Source organism: Strongylocentrotus purpuratus, unplaced genomic scaffold (genome assembly GCF_000002235.5).
Source record: "Strongylocentrotus purpuratus isolate Spur 01 unplaced genomic scaffold, Spur_5.0 spur5_scaffold_14, whole genome shotgun sequence".
NCBI classification, from domain to species: domain Eukaryota; kingdom Metazoa; phylum Echinodermata; class Echinoidea; order Camarodonta; family Strongylocentrotidae; genus Strongylocentrotus; species Strongylocentrotus purpuratus.
In genome coordinates, this window is record NW_022145599.1 from 27,207,356 (window position 1) to 27,228,241 (window position 20,886).

General features: G+C 36.8%; 1 protein-coding gene across 1 annotated transcript; it reads left to right on the forward strand.

Annotated features, from left to right (window-relative positions):
- Positions 1 to 12,424: 12,424 nt before the first annotated feature.
- LOC581575 (aqualysin-1) lies at positions 12,425 to 20,886 on the forward strand. Its single transcript, XM_003726015.3, has 9 exons — positions 12,425 to 12,448; positions 13,164 to 13,289; positions 13,985 to 14,101; positions 15,060 to 15,201; positions 16,787 to 16,896; positions 17,397 to 17,538; positions 18,673 to 18,857; positions 19,705 to 19,876; positions 20,325 to 20,886. The coding sequence occupies exons 2-9, from the start codon at positions 13,182 to 13,184 to the stop codon at positions 20,462 to 20,464; spliced, it is 1,116 nt and encodes a 371-aa protein (XP_003726063.2). The 5' UTR covers positions 12,425 to 12,448; positions 13,164 to 13,181; the 3' UTR covers positions 20,465 to 20,886.

Here is a 20,886-nt window from a genome sequence, read left to right on the forward strand (position 1 = left end):
CAATGTATTTCATTGTTTTGGTACCATGATAACCATGGTTACCATGGTGGATGGTAATTTGGACAAAAGTAGCATGGTTACCATGGTAAATTGTTGTAAGGGATATTTTCAACAACAAGTGAAGTACAATTCATTGTGGTATTGAGAATCAATGTAATCAGTGATATGGCAAAACTACATAATACAATTTGTGGGTGAAAATTGAGCGTATTAGGTGTTATATTAGTGAAATCTACCGGGGGTAACTTCCAATCAAATCTTGAACCTGAGTGCACCCCAAAAATGAAATATGGCACCCCTCCCCATAAAAAATGATCTAAATTTGTTGGCAAAATAAGGTAAGCGACAAACGTGGGCCTCTACTCAAAAGACGGCCTTGATGTTCATGGGAAAACAATGTATTGCCGTTTAAGTTGTTTTACCGTGCTCATTAATGACCAATACGTCAGACAAATTCTTCATGCCAGAGCAATCGTACAGTGTATGCGTATGCATGTATAAAATAAAGCATATAGGTTAGATAGGCTTTGCCAACAAATCATAGGTAAACTATTTTTCTGCTGCTAAACAATGGAGACACTCGTTGTGCACACGACTGAAAATTGCACACTTGAATCAATGCAAATTATGTGAATATCTGGGGCTTTAATGAAATTATATTCGATTGTACAGAAAAGGATCCAAACAGTTTTCAGACAGAATACGAAATATTGAACAAAACCTTAAATAGAACTGTACTTCTGTAAAGTTTTAAACCTGAATTGCCGGAAAATGTGCTACGTGTAAATACATTGTTCTGCTACCTGACGGCCGCAATATCATTTTAAACAAATCATGCTGTATAAAGCATTTTTGGTAAATTTGAATCACTCAATTTCAAAGTACATCATATATTCATTGCTCTCTAAAGCGGCACGACGACATGATATATCCCCTCGCCGATGAAGTCGGAGGGGATATAGAAACGCCGCCGTCCGTCCTTCCGTCCGTCAGTCCGTAACAAATTTGGTTTCTGATCGATAACTTCAGTAATGTTTGACGGATTTTAATGAAGTTTGATATGAAGGTACATGATATCAAAATACAGGCTAAGTTCGATTTTGGAGTACGTAGGTCAAAGGTCAAAGGTCATAGCTCATTAAATATGCGAAAAAATACACATGTGGTTTCCGATCGATATGATGAAATTTGATATGGAAGTTCATGGTATCAAAACACAACCTAAGTTCGATTTCGGAGTATGTAGGTGAAAGGTCATAGCTCATTAAATATCCGAATCTGGTTTTCATTTGATAACTTGAGTAATGTTTGACAAATTTTAATGAAATTTGACATGAAGGTAGATGGTATCAAAACACAGCCTAAGTTCAATTTCCGAGTATGTAGGTCAAAGGTCATACCTCATTTAATATTCAAATCTGGTTTCCGATCCATAACTTCAGTATTGTTTGACGGATTTTAATGAAATTTGATATGAAGGTACATGGTATCAAAATACATGTACAGCCTAAGTTTGATTTCCGAGTATGTAGGTCAAAGGTAAAAGGTCATAGCTCATTAAATATGCAAAAACACCTAATTATATATGTGAAATTGTGGTTAATTTTCTTGCCTATTAATATAATAGTATAGTCTAATGTTCTGATATATATAGGCCATTTGTACCCTGCGAGGGGATGCTACGCTTTGTGTTGACTTGTTTTATATAGTTTTGTTGTATAAGAATTACTGGAAAATAGGCTACGTGTAAATATATTGTTTGCTACATCACCATCGCAATATCATTTCTAAACAAATAATGTTGTGTAAAGCATCTTTGGTAAATCTGAATCACTCAATTTCAAAGTACATTGTATTTTCATTGCCCTCTAACGTGGACAACATTCATTTTTAAGCTTTGCTGTTTAAATATAAAAAAGTAATGAAGTGTGTTGATCCTGGGGGTTATGTCACATTACTGTACATCATCTGCGTAAATCACTTTTTGAGAAGCACCCTAAATGAGAATCAAAGTCTCAAGTAGTTTTGATACCCTATTTAGGGGAACCTGTCTAACGCTTCTGGTCTTTAGACTGCTTCTTCTTAGACTTTTGTAGCCAAAAAGGAAAAGTCAAAGTAAGAAAACCTGATTTAGAACCCCTAACTTTCATTCAAAGAAAAGAATAGAAAATCTTATTTTTTACAATACTAACAAACCCTCTATTATGACTGGTGAATTTGATGCCCTTTTCCATCATCATTTTCCTGTTTTTATACCGTTAATGTGATATGCGCCTGGTTCAGAAAAAGTACTGTTTTTACGCTTTTTCATGTACGCTGATGATATGCAGGCCTTAATGAGTTGTACCTGAGCTGCTGATAAATTTGTTGCCATTTTTTGACACAGGGTTTAGATTTAGTGTGTGCTTTCGAGTGATACATGATTTGTTATTAGCATAAAGTGAATTTTTAAGAAAAGAATAATGAGCTGCATGGATGTCTTTCATGGTGGATGTCTTTTTATGAAAGAAGTTGTGAATGTTTTGCACAAATTATATTTCTGCTGAAGTTAGACTCCAATATCCATCTATGTTTTAAAAGGATGTTTTAAATGTAAATAGACTGGCTTAAAATGCACAAAATTTTGCCCTTGAAAATGTGTTATAATTTGAAATTGATAAAACTGCAATAAGATATTTGCTTTTATTTTTGTGGGTTATATATATTTTTATAATCGTTATAGAAATGCCCTCTTTGCTTACAAATTTGTGTATATAATTTTTGGCAAATTTGGAGGAAAAGAGAAATTAATATAATTCATAGGATTCATATGGTTATGAATTTTTTATACGGTGTTAAAATAGCCCAAAGTGTATCTAAATGTCCAAATCTAATGAACATTAAGAGTTACAATTAGTGATGTATCAAATTTGATTATATTTTAATCATTTAAATTCCATATATATATATATATATATATATCGATCCTCGATTATTTTTTAACAACAGTACTTAATTATTTATTGTGTATATTCAAGGATTTTTAAGGGTTATATTATCCATATTTTTGTTATTGACTTCATTAACAAATCAGATGTAATAACTCAAAGAGGCCAAGCAGGCATTATAGAATTTTAGGAGCTCATCATATTATGTAAGTAAAAAATAAATATGCACTATTGACATTGTTTTCCAAGTGGTAGTTTGACTTTGCATTCTTTTTATGATTTCACCAAATGATATTGTTCGTATATTCAGAGGCTTTGTATCGTTTGAATTCCATCATATCATGTTATTAGTCATTATAATTATACCTCACTTAAGAAATCCAGCCATCTGATTGGTCGAAATTGCATTCATAAGCTTAAACTATTTCTGTAAAATTGCCAGTAACCATGGTTAAAATAGTTCTAAAATCCCAGTAATGACTATTTGATTATTTCCAAGGATTAGTATAATCACATATCATCTGTTAAGAATGAGGATTGAAATCAGTAATGTGGTGACATAGACAATTGGAACTTTATGTGTTCAGTCTTTAAAACTTATTTTTCTGCAATACAAGCAAGCTTTACTTTTATTCATATAGCATGATATTCACCTCAAACCTCTATCCTTTCTTGGTCTTATTATGAAACTATGAATGAGAAGGGCCCCTAAGTCAAGTCGTGTACTCTAAGATAATCATGTTTAAAGTTTTGAAGCCTTTTAAAAGCTAATTACCCAGTTTTCTTGGAAGTTTTCGGACTTCTCCTGGACATCGCAAATAGATTAGTTAGTTTTCTACAGAACACTGAAAAACTGGCTAAATTCAAGTATTCATTTTCTATTTATAGCTGCAATTCCTCTAGATTTAGTCCCTTCCCATTCTCATACAAAACCGTGAAGGAGACGGGCAAGTAAATTAAGGCTCATCTCTCCTCTGTAGGGCTAGTTAGGGCCCTTCTCACCTTTATAGGGCAAGTTAGGGCCCTTCTCACTCATTATCAAAGATGCGCAGAATACTTGAGGCCCTTTTTATTTTGATAAAATTCTCGTTAATAAATTAGACCTACGAAGACCTACAAAGTGATATGCATGAGTTAAGACCCTTCTCATTCTCAACTGATAACACATTTTTGTCTTGATTTAATCAAGTACCGGTAATCTTAATTCGCGTAATCTTAATAATCGTAACATTAGTTCACTCGTATGTATTCAAAGTCAAACATGTTATTGAAATATGATGAATTTCATGATACTAATTGGTCTTTAAAAACATATGAAAGATTAAAAAAATAATATTGTATTGATAAACCTTGATTGCATACTCATTATTTTCACAAGAATTGACAGCATCTTTCTCCTACTCATAAGGCCAATGCGCCTAAATAAATCCATGCGATGGGCCATTCTTGGTCAAGAGAGACCCAAATTTCTGAAAGAGATTGTGTAATAATATGTCCATTTATTTGTAGGGCAAGATGTTACTGTGAATCTGTAAATATAGGATTTCAAAAGAAAACAGTTTAAATAAAGCACTTTGTCAAGATGCTTTTCTATTTTTATTTTTATAGGCCATGTTTTGGCAGTGATTATTTCACTTTATATTGGATAGTCGCATTTTAGTCAGCCGGTTGTGCTTCTTCACAAAGGGATTTTTCCACAAAGAATAAAGGAATTTCTTACTAATGATATATATCTATAAGGAAGGCATTTCTGACGTGGTTTAGGACAAAGGTACATAACTATTTTAATATATATATATATATATATATATATATGTATATATATATATATATATATATATATATATATATATATATATAAATAATAATAAAAACAATTGAAATAAACATCTTTGAGACTTCTCTTCTTATATTTATATTTGTGCATATAATCTATGTTTTTTTTTTATTTGTTCACGGACTTGCAGAAGAACAGCCATTGGCTAAAGCAAGTGTCTGAAAGAAGAATAAAATGATATGAATTGAAATTAAAAAAATGATCCCCGGGAAGTTGCCATATGGGACAGTCCAGAAATGCCTGATCTTGTCAATATGGCCCTTATAGTGAACCTTTAAGGGACTTGGTAACATTGTTCAGATGAGAGAAAGTGGTGCTAAGGTAGTGACTTCAATGCTAGATGTACAATTAAAGATAATCTGAAAATTTGAGTGAAAATTGATCATTGTTATGCTAGAAATTGGGAAAAACTGATCTGATCGATTTTTTAAATTCTCTTAACTATAATCTTACAATACATTTCAGGTGAAGGTTAATCGTCAACAAGCAATAAATTGGCTCTATCTACCATTCCAGACATTTAAGTGTTGAAAGACTTTTAATAGCCTGTTTTATGCCCTTTTTTCATGGAAAAACGGTTGGGAAAATTCAAAAATGGTTGGGAGAATTTACACTTAATCACGGTCAGAGGGTTTTACACTGTGACGCCTTTAAAGAAAACCATAGATATCTTTGTGGTTTGAGAATTTTTAAAGGATTTGTTGCATGTCAGAGGGTTAGTAAAGTGGAAGGAATATAATAAGTAACATTTTAAACAAAAATTATGCAATTTTTTCATCAACTTTCAAGAATGTTACTGAGTCACTTTAAAGCTGAACTCCTAAAATTGTATCGATTGAATAGCATCACAGTCCGATTTCCTGTCTTTTTAGGACAATAAACATGCACTGAAGAATGAGATAGAGACAGAGAGAGAGAGAGAGAGAGAGGGGGGGGGGGGAAGAGACACAACGAGAAAGAGAGAGAGAGAGAGAGAGAGAGAGAGAGAGGTGGAGATAAATTAAAGGAAAGCTTGAGAAGTGATTGATAGAAAATGAAAAAATGTCTTCCACTGTCTAGTAGGATTAACAAAAAAAGAAAAACCTGTATGACAAAATAGGAAAAAAAAATTAACATTTTACTGTAACCAGATGAGCAAAGTTAGGGTATCAAAACGGCTAAACATAGCATCCATTCTTTTTGGTCAATATCAATATAACCTGTTTTTTAAGAATTGGTCTCTCTTTCAGCAATTACATAATACTCCTTTATTTTACCCCACATTCTCCATTACATTTCTATTTATTTTCCTTCAATAAATTTGTTTGCTCTCCATTTTCTTCAATTTGTATTTAAAAATCTTTTCATCTTTCACACTTTCCTTTTTTTTTAAAATTGTGATTGTGGTGGTTGAAGTGGTATTGGTGACGATAAATCCTTCGGTGATGATGATGATAATGATTAAGATGTCTGTGAAAGGGGAAGCACCGAAGCAGTAACGATGTATCTTTTTAATGGGACATCAAACATTTACATCCGAAATTTGAAGATGCCCCGTTTGAAAAGACCCCCATCCCGGCTTTCCCTGATGAAAAATAACATGCCACCTGTTCCGTCTCTGCGTTTAATTTGCACAGAGTAGATTACAGAATCATTCAGGTGACATTGTTAATGACAGAGTAGAATGAGACTGCAGTAATTAGGGTTGAATAAGTAAATGTAAACAAAGAGTATACATGTAGATATGAAATAGACATACATAATGGTAGCATGTTTAACTATTCTGTGTATTCGTGGTATTGATAAATTACCTCTCAAACCTCCCTTTTTCATACATGATACAGTATCAACAGGTAACATCTAATTAACTCACTTTATTAACATTTTTATGACATACTAATTTATTTGATATGTGAATTACATAAAATGAACCACGGTTACCATCATGAAACATTTCTGAAACGAAAACATTATTTTCGTGATTCAAATTATCATTGATCTCTCGTTTTCATTATGTTTATGATTCTATGGATAAAAACAATTCTTTAGAAATAGGAAGCATTGAATCTCGCTTTAATATCAACGATATGTAACAAGACACTAACAGGGCGTTATATATATTACAATCAGCACAAGTTATTAACTTGGATGTAACGCACAATCGTATCCGGACACCTATCCCCTAGACAACCACCCCGGATATTAACCCCCTAGGGTATCCACCCTCTAAGACAACTACCCCCTAGGGCAACCACCTCTAGGACAACAACCCCCTAGGACAATTACCCCCGGACAACTACTCCCAGACAATTACCCCTAGGACAACCAGTCTCTAGGACAACTACCCCCGGATAAATACCCCCCAGACAACAACCACCAAGGACAACCACCATTTAGGACAACTACCCCCCGAACAATTACCCCACACAAATACCCCTAGAATAACCATCCTCCAGGACAAGTACCCCCAGACAACTAATCTCTAGGGCAACCGCCTTCTAGGAGATATACCTCCTTGACATCTACCACGAATGGTAACAACCACCAAACCACCCCGGACAATAACCACTTATGGTAATTATCAATCGGGATAGGAGCATTAAATGTGGAGGGGTGGGAGAAAGAGGGAGAATAAAAAAGAAATAGAAGAGAGAGAGAGAGAGAGAGAGATCTAAAGAAAGAAAAAGAAGGGAGAGGGAGGGGGGGATTGGAAGAGAGAAGAGAGGAGGTTGCATCGAGAGAGAAAAAAAACAGAACAGAGATGGAGGGAATGAAAGGACGAGAGAGAAAATGAGAACTTTAGGCTATACCTGTTTTACACGTTTTATTTGCGTGCTCAAATTTACATGAACGTGCCTAGTGCGTCACAAACAAGATAATGATTTGTGCTGAGTACAGATAAGATGCTATGTCAGGTGATACATTTCACAGGCCATTTCTAAAGGTTCGTCGATCATGTTTCCATAGTTATAGTTTAGATTGAAGCTTAAAAAAGAGTAATCAATGATGAATTCGAATCAAGATTTTCATCTTTAAACATAATGATCTCAACATCCTGTCACCTTAGATCGTACGGTGTGAAGTGACATCCGGACGAATGTTCTTGGCATTTTACAGTGACGCAGTATATTATTTTTCTTGTTATTTCTCTATATTATAGACAAGTCCAATGTCGACCTATTATATTTTTATCCCACCTTTTTACCCCCACCTTCCCCATAGCATGTTTATTCTTTTACCTTCAATACGCGTTTTCGTGTCATTTTCTTCAATTTCCCAAGTAATTTTAACTCTCTTCATCTCTCACTTTTCACCCTTTTTTTATGTTGTGACTGTGATGGTAGAGGTGATAATGAAGTGTGTTGTTGTTGTTGTTGATGATGAAGGTGATATTGATGACGATGACGATGATTGTGGTGATGATGATGGTGATAATGGGGATGGTGGTGGTGACGAGGATGGTAATGAAAATAGGTGATGATGAAAATGATTAGGATGACTGTGAAAGGGGAAGCAGTAATGATATATCTTTTTAATGGGACATCAAACATTTACATCCGAAATTTGAAGATGCCCCGTTTGAAAAGACCCCCACCCCGGCTTTCCCTGTTGAAAAATAACATGCCACCTGTTCCGTCTCTGCGTTTAATTTGCACAGAGTAGATTACAGAATCATTCAGGTGACATTGATAATGACAGAGTAGAATGAGACTGCAGTAATTAGGGTTGAATAAGTAAATGTAAACAAAGAATATAGCTATGAAATAGACATACATAATGGTAGCATGTTTAACTATTCTGTGTATTCATGGTATTGATAAAGTACCTCTCAAACCTCCCTTTTTCATACATGATACAGTATCAACACGTACCATCCAATTAGCTCAATTTATTAACATTTTTATGACATACTAATTTATTTGATATGTGAATTACATAAAATGAACCACGGTTTCCATCATGAAACAGTTCTGAAACGAAAACATTATTTTCGTGATTCAAATTATCATTGATCTCTCGTTTTCATTATGTTTATGATTCTATGGATAAAAACAATTCTTTAGAAATAGGAAGCATTGAATCTAGCTTTAATATCAACGATATGTAACAAGATTAACGAACTTTAAGAAAGAATATGCGTAACACTAACAGGGCGTTATATATATTACAACCAGCACAAGTTATTAACTTGGATGTAACGCACATTGTATCCGGACACCTATCCCCTGGACAACCATCCCCGGATATTAACCCCTAGGGTATCCACCCTCTAAGACAACTACCCCCTAGGTCAACCACCTCTAGGATGACAACCCCCTAGGACAATTACCCCTGGACAACTACTCCAAAACAACTACCCCTAGGACAACCCGTCTCTAGGACAACTACCCCGGGATAACTAACCCTCACGCGAATATCCCTAGGATAACCATCCTTCAGGACTAGTACCCCCAGACAACTACTCTCTAGGGTAACCGCCACCTAGGACATAAACCTCCGTGACATCTACAACGTATGGTAACTACCACCAAACCACCCCCGGACAATAACCACTTAGGGTAATTATCAATCGGGGGTAGTTGTCCGAGAGGGTGGTTATTCTAGGTGGTAGTTGTCTGGGGATAGATGCCCAGGGTAGTTGTCCTAGGGGTAGTTGTCCCAGGGGGTAGTTAGCTAGGGGTCATCACCCTAGATGGTAATTGTCCCGGGGGGATTCGTCCTAGAGGGTTGTTGCCCTATGGGTTAGTTGTCTTAGGGGGTAGTTATCCTAGAGGGTGGTTATCCTAGGGGGTGGTTGTCCAGGGGTAGGTGTCCTCGAACCATGATGTAATGTATAGTCCGAATATGATTAAGCATAAATCTCCTCCGTCATATCTTGGGAGCAACATAGCCCTGAGTGCATATTGATGGCCTGATGTCCTCATTCTTTCTTTCTTTCTTCTTTCTCTTTTTCTTTTCCAACAGCAGGTCATATAAAGAAATGTTTCGTTTCAATACCTCAAAAGCTTTCTGCATCATGAAAAACTATTTATGGTAGTTTCTCTTTCGCTCTTTTTCCTCCTCTCTCCCTCTCTGTCTCTATCTTTATCTCTACCTCAGCTCTCTCTCACTCACTCCTTCGTTGCTTTTGTTCTAAAAAGACAGTAAGTTTATTGTTTGGTGGAGCATTAATGTGGAGGGGTTTGAGAAACAGGGGAATAAAAAAGAAATAGAAGAGAGAGAGAGAGAGAGAGAAGAGAGAGATCTAAAGAAATAAAAAAAAAAAAGGGGGGGGGGGGAAGGGAAGCATGGAAGGAGAGAGGAGAGGAGGTTGCATCTAGAGAGAAAAAACAGGACAGAGATGGAGGGAATGAAAGGACGAGAGAGAAAGTAGGAACTTTAGGCCAACCTGTTTTACACTTTTTATTTGCGTGCTCAAATTACCTGAATGTGTCTAGTGCGTCACAAACAAGATAATAATTTGTGCTGAGTACAGATAAGATGCTATGTCAGGTGTTGCATTTCACAGGCCATTTCTATCGGTTCGTCGATCATGTTTCCATAGTTCTAGTTTAAATTGAAGCTTTAACTGCTTTAATTCTGTAAGGAATTTATAGAATAATTAAAAAAAAGAGTAATCAATGATGAATTCGAATCAAGATGTTCATCGATATTAGATCGTACGTTGTGGAGTGGCATTCGGACGAATGTTCTTGGCATTTTACAGTGACGCAGTATATTATTTTTCTTGTTATTTCTCTATATTATGGACAAGTCCAATGTCGACCTATTATTTTTTTATCCCACCTTTTTACCCCCACCTTCCCCATAACATGTTTATTCTTTTATCTTCAATACGCGTTTTCGTGTCATTTTCTTCAATTTCCCAAGTAATTTTAACTCTTTTCATCTCTCACTTTTCACCCTTTTTTGATGTTGTGACTGTGATGGTAGAGGTGATAATGAAGTGTGTTGTTGTTGATGATGATGAAGATGATATTGATGACGATGACGATGATTGTGGTGATGATGGTGGTGATAATGGGGATGGTGGTGGTGACGAGGATGGTAATGAAAATAGGTGATGATGAAAATGATTAGGATGACTGTGGAAGAGGGAACCGTAATGATATATCTGTACAATGGGTCATCAAACTTTTACATCAACAAATTTGATGATGGTCCGTTTGAAAAGACACCACCTCCTCCTCCCCGGCTTTCCCGGTTGAAAAAGTGCAAAGTGTACCGTCTCTGCGTTCCTATAGCGAGTATGTGTATAGAGTAGATAGTAAGAGGGGAATAATATATTGATATCTTGGATAACCAAAGTCCATTTGCCTCCAATGGGAATTTTTTCTTCTAAGCAACAGATTATTGTATTAGGTATACCGCTCGAGATGTACGAATTGAGATTTACCGGGGATATATGTCTGAGGGCAAAGTTGTCCAGTTTCAACCAGCTGCCCCCTTCTCCCCCCCTCCCACCTCATTCCCTCGCATTTTGGTGATTATTGGCTCAATTTACATGCAGATTTGGAATGAAAAGGGCTCTGCATGTTCATGCAAAACATTTAATTGAACTAACCAGAAATATCTCTACATAGAATTGTAAACTTTTCAGGTTTTGATACTACAATTTTCTTTCATCACTTGCTGTTGCAGAAGAAAGAGAGAAAAAGAAAAAAAGTGAGAAAGAAGAAAGAAAGAGAGAAAGAAAGAAATGGCGACATCAAGCGATCCATATGGACTTAGGTATGATGCTTTCAATACATGACGGAGGAGATAGTAATTTATGCTGAATCACATTCGGACTATACATTACATGATTGCACGTAGGCCTACTATTTGCGTACCCCAACAACATAAACGTATAGTGCGTTACACCCAAGATAATAATTTGTGCTGATTGTGATATACAAAACGCCCTGCATGTCAGGTGTTATCACGAAATTTGACATTTTGTTCTGTCGGGGGGGGGGGGGGGGGGTAAGGTCATCTCTTTTAGGTCAGCCATTGGCAGAATTTTTTTTTAATTTTTTTTTTTTCAATAAAAAAAAAAATCACAAAGGGGGGGGGGGGGGTTTGCTCCAAAATACACACGTACAAACAAAACTGAAGGGAGGGGTTCAACCCCAAAACACCCCCTGCGTACGCGCCTGACCACCACCATGCATCGCCATTACTTTTAGCACCACAACCACCTCCAACAACACCACCGCCATCATTACCATCATCTGATCACCATCTTATCATCATCATCATCATCATTATCATCACAATTCACATCTACTACCGATTCGACGCATCAATTTCGACGTGGCACGTGGCAACAAGGAGCAGAGGGCAAGAGGAATGGAACATTTTTAGACTTAGAGATATTCCTGAATGGTACGAGAAGGAAAGTTTGTTGTCCTCAATAGTTTGAGCGTGAGAAATTGAGAAGATGTTATGAAAACAAACATATCAATCATATAAATCTAATAGCCAGCCACGAGACGATGTGCGACTTTATATTATTGTAACCGAAAATAACTCCATGTCAATAACGGCCCTTTTTATTCAACTGTACATTATGGTGCAATATCAAATCTAATTGATAACAAAAGTGTGCAAAGATGGACAGGTGTCGATGTCCCATAGGGTTATGTCTATGGAGGCATCCTCTATAAGTAGAGGACGATTCTAGCAGATCCAACCAAGTTCGTCACATCTCTTCAGAAGTAAGGTAAGAGCTGACAAGACATCAGAAGGAACACCACACACCTACACCATCCTACTCGACAAGATTTGGGAAGACCTGAGCATTTGAAACGGTGAAATTTTCCTGATTGAAGTTCCGAAAAGTCACCGCGATAGTGAAATCGAAATAGCATTGTAAATATTATTGTAGACCTTTCAGTCAGATTAAAAAAGAAAAGAAAATGGCTCAAGAATGACGACTGTCTCGAGTCAAATCCAATTGATTACGTCCTCAAATTGGAAACCTGACTTACATAATTTTGAAATATTGATTTCACTATTCATATGACTTTCCAGAACTTCAACTAAGCGAATTTCACATTTTCATGTTTTAAAATAATTATCTAAAGTTTTCTCAAATCCAGTCGCCATGTACAGTGTGAGGTGACCTCCGGACGATTGTTCTTCGCATTTTGCAGTGAGGCAGTATATTCATTTCTCAATATCATTTATTGTTATTTCTCTATATTGTGGACAAGTCCAATGTCCTCTTATTTGGTCATTTGTTCTCCTATATCTTACCGAGTATTCTGGAATATAGAACATAAATTGACTTCAAAAAATATAATTGATCTTGATGTTTAGTCTGATTCAAATTTGAGTCAGACTAGCAACATTATTCGTCGAATGTTCATTTCAATTTCGTTTTTATAAACTTCATCTTTCTTGTATTTTGTTGTGTTGAAATTAAATTAATCTAGACAAACCACTAGACCAAGATGCAAGCTCTCCTTGTTCTCCTCTTCGCTGCCGTGGCTCAGAGCCGCATTGCGCCTCTCTACCGAGTTGAGCCCAACATTCCTGGCCAGTACATCGTTGTCCTTGAGGTATTTTTTGTCAGATTCATACAAGGGTTAGGTTATTGATGATAGTACAATTTAGGGTTTCTTGCAATATTCATAGATAAAGAGATTTTAGGCTTCAAAATAATACAGCTCAGAAATAATAGACCTGGCCTTCCCACCGTACAAATAGAGGACCTATTAAAGTGCTAACTTCATAGTCGCTCGTCATCCATGTTACTGGTTCCAAACAATCAGAGTCTGCGCATGAAGTCCACCGCGAAATCATTCAAGAAACGGGCTGGAGAAGGGCAAATTCAGTGTTTGGGGCTAGTGTGATTACCATGCCATTGTTTAGCACAAAATTGTTTGAAACCAGCAACATTGACAACTTAGCCAGAATAAAGTCAGACTTCGGTACTGTATTTTTTGCTGACGTATAATAGACCTCTTTACCAATGTATTTCAATTCCTGCAAGTTTCTCTCCTGATACCCTGGTTATCAACCATTTAATGTCCTGCTATGGATTATGTCTATATAGATGGAATCCACTTTGTATACATTGGTTGCTAATATGTCGGGCAAGCCTTTACCAAGGTTTATTAGTTGTCGAGAGAAACTTTTGCTCAAATCTTATTCACAAAATCAGTAAACAGTTTTATTTTCAAAGCTAACTTTCATAGCTGATTTAGGGTCGCTTTGTTCATAAATATTATCATTGTTATACTTTTGTTTGCAGGATGGCATCAATGCCGGTAGATTCGCTGCCTCCATGCAGGGAGGGATCGTCCGCAAGACCCTCACCGGCCTCATCAATGGACTCGTTCTCACCCTCGATGGCGATTTGCTTGAACAGGTGAGCACAACAATATACTAGAAATTTTGTATGACCATCTTGATTATGAATGATAGTTCACCTATTATGTGCACGCGTGTGTGCGTGTGCGTGAATGTGTGTGTGTGCGTGTGTGTGCATGTGTACGTGTGTGTATTGATATAAACATAATACAGTCAAATCTGCCTGAGTGCATGGCCAACAATTAAAGAGAATTACAAGACAACGATCCTCTCATTCAGTGTTAAAGTTTTTGTTTCCATTAGGATACCCTCGGTCGTGTCCGCGTATGATTCTAACGTTTTCAACCATATTTATTGTGCCACCCAAATTGAGCACTAGTGGATTTTGCCATGCCATTTTCAAAACCATATTGCTTGGTGAACCGTGCACGGATTAATGCATCAATGTATCATTTTAAAGCATATTGCTTTGTATATAAATACCTTTTGAAATGTGTAACAGTCTAATGACAAACAATCCGAACACTATTCTTATAGGCAACAGGTGGTTTATTAAAAGTTCTTGAGATCCGTTTTCTTCTTGATATATCAGCTACATCCCGGGCTCAGTTTTGACAAATTGATACCATCATCGTTGTTCTATCAAATTTTGAATTCACAACATAGTATATAATTTTGTTTAATGCTCACTATTCATGAACAAATCATTTATGTTCAAAATTTGGCTCCAATCCGGTCAGCTTTAACAATGTATGAAAATGTAAGCTTTCAACTAATTAAATTTCCTATCCGTCCTTTACTTAACTCCACATGATTGTTATAATCTATCATAGTCATTAATTTCCAACAAATTATCTCCTCATGTTATAAATTTACTTTGTTCCCTTGATTAATGAGATGTATTCATAAATATATATCTATTTATGATGCGTGTTTATATCTTGTTAAAGATTTTTTTTGATGTAATCACGCCTTGTGTTTTACTTTTTTTCACTGAAAATGATTTGGGTCTATAGGTACGTGGTCTGACTGGTATCAGTTACGTTGAGGAAGATGGCCTGGCTACTGTACTTGGTAGCCGAGACGCTGCTAGTTACTATGGGCTTGATCGTATCGATCAGCGTAATCTACCTCTTGATGGCACAATCAACTTCAGCGGTAAGCAGAATCGATAGGAGTAATGCGAAAACATTGTCAGCCCATGATACCGACCGGAGAGAAACAGAAAGTTTTTATTCTCTTCCAAAAGATGTCGGTCTCACGGGCTGTTGATTTCACGGGCTGCCGGTCTTGTGGGCTGTGGGCTGGGACCGATCCACGAGATGAGCCATATAGAGTACCCAAGTGCTAACCTCATATTTGCTCGTCGTCCAGGCTACTGGTTCCAAACAACAGAGCCTGTACATAAGGTTCACCACGAATTTATCATTTAAAGGAATAGTTGTGTTTTGGTATGGAGAGAACAGTTTTGGTCAAAATAAGTATTAGTAACCAAAGCCTGAATCATTACATTACATTACAATACATACAAATTAATAGTTATAACTGCCAGTTAGCCAGACGACAATCATATTGTGCCACACCGCCTCCTTTTAATAACGTAATTCAATAAAGCGAATGGAGGCTTCCTTGACAGTGCGACACTTGGCATTGTTCGGTTTTTTTTCTTCTTATTCCTCGAATCTATATTCATTTTGCTGACCCGTTTTGTAAAACAAATAATTCATGATTTCGAACTCGTGCATTAGTGGTATGCATTGCACTCGATTAAGGCACAATGAGCCGGATAATGAACTCGACAAGCCTCGTTAATCATCCGATTGTGACTTAACCTGCTTCCAGTACATATTCAGCGATGTACTAGCCAGTGGCGGATCCAGGGGGGGGGGGGGGGGGGCCGGGGGGCCCGGCCCCCCCCCCCCTTGAGAAAAAAATCAAGTAAAATCACGTAATTTTTACCTTTTTTTGGGGGGTGCAAATTGAATTTTTTTTTGAGGATCAAAAAAAAAATATGTGCTCACTACCCCCCCCCCCCCCCCCGACTGAGCGAATTTTTGGCCGGCGCGTTTTTCAAATTTTCGGGAGCAAAAAAAAAAAAAAAAAAATTGTGCTCTGTACCCCCCCCCCCCCCCCCCCCCCCCCCCCCCCCCCCCCCCCCCCCCCCCCACTGAGCGACTTTTCGGCCGGCGCGATTTTCAAATTTTCGGGAGCAAAAAAAAAAAAAGTTGGGCCCCCTCCCCTAAGAAATCCTGGATCCGCGCCTGGCACTAGCAAGCAGCTCTTTATCCGCTAGCCCTCGAGATTTAAAAAAAAAATTAAGGTTATTAATACACTTAGTTTAAGTCGGGCCAATGGGGAGGCGCTCATTTTCCCGAAGGTTCATTATTTCAAACCACAAACCTCCCATACTCGGGGTTCATGATTCCGAACATCCGTTGCGTTATTCTAAAGGTTCGTTTATCCCACGTTTCGTAATTCCGACAAATAGGGTTCATCATTCGGAAAATCAAATAGGATTCGTTTTTCCACAGGTTCGTAATTCTGAAAAACGGTTTAGGGCTCTATGTCATTTTATGAATTCTAAAACCTTCCAAATTATTTCGGAATTATGAACCTTATTCCATTTTGATTTTTGGAAATACGAATCTTCGGAATTGTGAACCTTCGGAAAAACGACACTTAACCTTCACATATAATCTCTCGTGCAACGAATATTTCAATGATTGCCATCCATCCACTACAGGTACGGGTTCAGGGGCAAATGTTTTCGTCATCGATACCGGAATCACTTACTCGCATGAGGACTTCAGTAATAATCGTGCCAATCAATTCTACGATTACGAAAATGGAGATGTAGGTTACTTATCTCATTTTTCTATTCCAATAAAGTTCCTACCCAAACATATTTTCTTTAGAGACATTAGCCTACACTGTTTTATTCAAAACTGGCATTGGAAGAAAAAAAAAACGTTGTTGCCAATTTGAAGAACAATGATTAATTGTGATCTTTGAACATAAATCATGTCCTGATCGATGTGTTAAGAAAACCAGAGAGAATGAGTAAAAAAATTATTTAATAGTGAAAGTTTGATGGTATTCGATGAGATAAATTAGGTATGATTTTTTAATTGTGCCATCAATTAAGCACACATTGGCAGTCGATATGTGGCGTAACTTTTAAGCAGGTAGCGTATTCAGTTGCAAAGCTGACCGTAGTATGAATAAACATAACATAAACTGAATCTACTACTTTTATATATATATATATATATATATATATATATATATATATATATATATATATATATCTCTATCTTTCTTTCTCGCTTTCTTTTATTGTCAAATATTATAAGGGTGCTGATTGTCATGGTCACGGAACTCACTGTGCCGGAACAGTCGGAGGAACATATAGTGGTGTTGCCACTAATACCAACATCTACAACGTTCGTGTGATGTCCTGCACAGGATCTGGTTCTTATTCCAACATCATAGCTGGTAGGCTTATACATCGTAACCCATCTTAAACAATAATATTTGAAGTATCAAATGGAATTCTTTGCTCACCATATTCCAATCAGTCATAATAGGGATTAGTAACAATGATAATAATTAAATTAATAATGCTATTAATAATGAGAATGATAACATAACAATAATAATATAGCGACAATCTTAATCATTCTACAACTACCACTTATTATGATAATAACAATACTGATGATAATAATATTAGCGACAAAAATACTAATATTAATAATAACAATAATGATAATAGTAACAGAAATATTTGATAGAATATGAATAGAAATAATGATGATAATAATAACAATGATGATATCAGTCAGATTGATAGATACACAAATATCAATTTTGATAACAAACATAATGATATTATTACTAATAATATTGATAATATGATATATTATAACAACGATAAAAATATCAATAATAATGATAATAACAATGATTATAATAGTAATAAAATTTACAACGAACACTGAAAAATAGAAAAAGAAGGGAGAAATTAATAAAAAGATTCTGTATTCCTCGGCCAATGCGCCTTTTTCGAGCTGAAATTTCATGACATTTCCTAGTCTCCAATATCTTTTCGTTTGAAGCCCTGGTAGATAATTGGTATAAAGCTAGCGTGTAGCGTTTCAAGATACTGCCTTTAACCTTCTTTCCTATAAGTCCGGTGAATATAGGGTTTGACCCCCAAACAATTGCAAACAAATATCTTGCGGTATTGTTTGACAACAGGAGCAACTTACTTAAACTCTAAGAAAATCCGACCCCCGGAAAGTGGTTATTTTCGAAATGGCATGCGAGATGGCCGCCAATACCTTTGAATAGCCATAAGTCATGGTATATCCATCTTTAAAATATGAATTGGTGTCTACACCTAAAGTTTAGGGATACGAGTAATCCATTCATTACACTAACGATGGGTTATGGCCAACGGGACACTTGTAAATCCAAGATGGCGTCCATAATGGTCGCCAATCTCTTAAATAACTGAAAGTGAGTTACTGTTTACAGTGAAGCAGTATTTAGCAATAGTAAAGTAAATGTTGGATATCAGAATATTCACCAGTACGCTTTGAACTATTTCTCTCCGACTCCTAAAAGGTGTGAATGCTGTGGCGGAATCCAGCATGTCCAACAAGATTGCTTCTATGTCCATTGGCGGAGGTTCTTCGTGGTCTCTCAATAACGCCGTTGCAAATGCCCATGATGCAGGTGTTGTTGTTGTTGCAGCAGCCGGTAACAGCTACGCCGATGCCTGCAATTACTCCCCGGCTTCTGCTCCGGATGTAAGTCATATCATTTCTTTTATAGATCTGCAGTGCTTGATTTTGCATTATTGTCTAATAACCTAAATAGTAAATTTAGAACAAAGGTTTCAACTGAATGTACAAAGATGCTCATGTCTGCGCACTCATTCGGTTAAGATGCAGTTCTTGATTTTTCTAGAGAGAAAGATAATATTTCGATGCTTGTGCAAAAAATTGCCGAAATTGGACCTTTTCTCATTTTTCTTTAAACCCTTTTTTTTTCTCCGCACGAATACTTATGTATTGCCATACTAGAGGCGTCAAGTTTGCGTTCGTCAATTATGTTGTATGCCTGTCACCAGGATCATGCAATAGACCAGTTTATTAATAAATCTCAAATTTATGGATGCTTTTTTCTTCTCCGGAACCTAGTGGCGAATTATTCCTGGAACATGTTATTAATGAATGAGTCCGCAAACAAATTGAGTGTTGTTATGTCTGGTCAGTCTTGGGCAGGCTTTCAAGTTCTCAAGAACGACTTTTTTTGAAGTATGCATAAAATGTGAATATTATAGTTAGCCTATCTATTAAAGCATGTGCCCAGACATAGGCGCTCAAGCAAATTGGCCATGATCCATTACTTTGATATTTCATAATTATCAAGTTAACAAATGTTTGTTCGTTAGCAGTACCTCTTTTCAGTTATTTACGTCAGTTGCTCTGATTTATGTTGTAGTAATGTCCTCGTTGATGCATATAATTTAAAATGTTTCTTTTTTGTACTTTTTTGTTGTTGTTTATATCAATTTCATAAAAAATGGTGAAACAACTAACTATCTATAAATATACGAATAATAAAGAAACCTATTCTGTAATCCATCGACAGGCTATCACGGTTGGTGCGACCGGGAGTACCGACTCAAGACCACTTTTCTCAAACTACGGCTCATGCGTGGACATCTTCGCCCCTGGCGTCGGCATTAACAGCGCTCAATATGGTACATCGAGCAGCTACACACAAATGAGTGGTACCAGCATGGCATGCCCTCACGTTGCGGGTGAGGTTTTTTTTTTGGTTAATAACAGTAATTGTAAATAGTTATAAATTACTAGTAATAATTAGTAGTAAAAATAGTTCCTAGTAGGCTAATTACTAGTAGTAATATTCATTACTACGTCTGCACTTTAAAACCACCTGATAGCATTGGCCTATTAATGATCGAATACAAGATAATCAATGACACTGACAAAGATTGACGATATGGCCTCATTTCTGGCCCGTCACCATCATGATCATGATCTATAATTGAGTATCATATTACATGTAGACCATACATGTAATATTCGGTAGTCAGAGTGTACGGCTGCCGGTTTACGACTATTGAAATGTTTCCTTATAATGATTCTTATTCATCCATGTCTTAAAATATTACTTGATTTTGGAAATACCGATTTCTAATCTGGGTGTGTGTCTCCTCCCTTCTTTAAAAAAAAATAAATAAACAGGCGCCGCCGCCGTCGTTCTCGGAAATTCTCCCAGTCTCTCTCCGTCCGGAGTGGCAGATGCGTTGGTCAACGGTGCTACCTCGAACGCAATCTCTAACCCTGGTACAGGAAGTCCAAACCTTTTGCTGTACGTCGATTAGACACTTCAGTTAAATGTTCCATCTCTTTAAACTAACTCGTCTTTGTGCTTAATCCAAAACGACCTCATTCTATTCTGTTCAACTCTTAGTTGACCGGTCCGGGGGGGGGGGGGGGGGAGCGGGGGGTCCCCAAAATAATCGACATACTAATACTTGGTACAGTCCTTTGGTAGACCTCGGCATGAAAGTGATCGTCAGAGCTAAACAATAAGCCTCTTTTTTTAGGCGTGGGGATTAGTGTTTAACCCGAAAATGACACATTATGGGGATATCCCGTGTACAAACAGTGATAGGTGATGATAAGATTGCTCTGTAGCAGAACGATATGGTAATCTATATTTTGGGAAGTGAATAACTTTCGAGGCACCGGTGTATAAGGAGATGATGGACCAATGAGAATTAAAAAAAAGCATTAATCACAA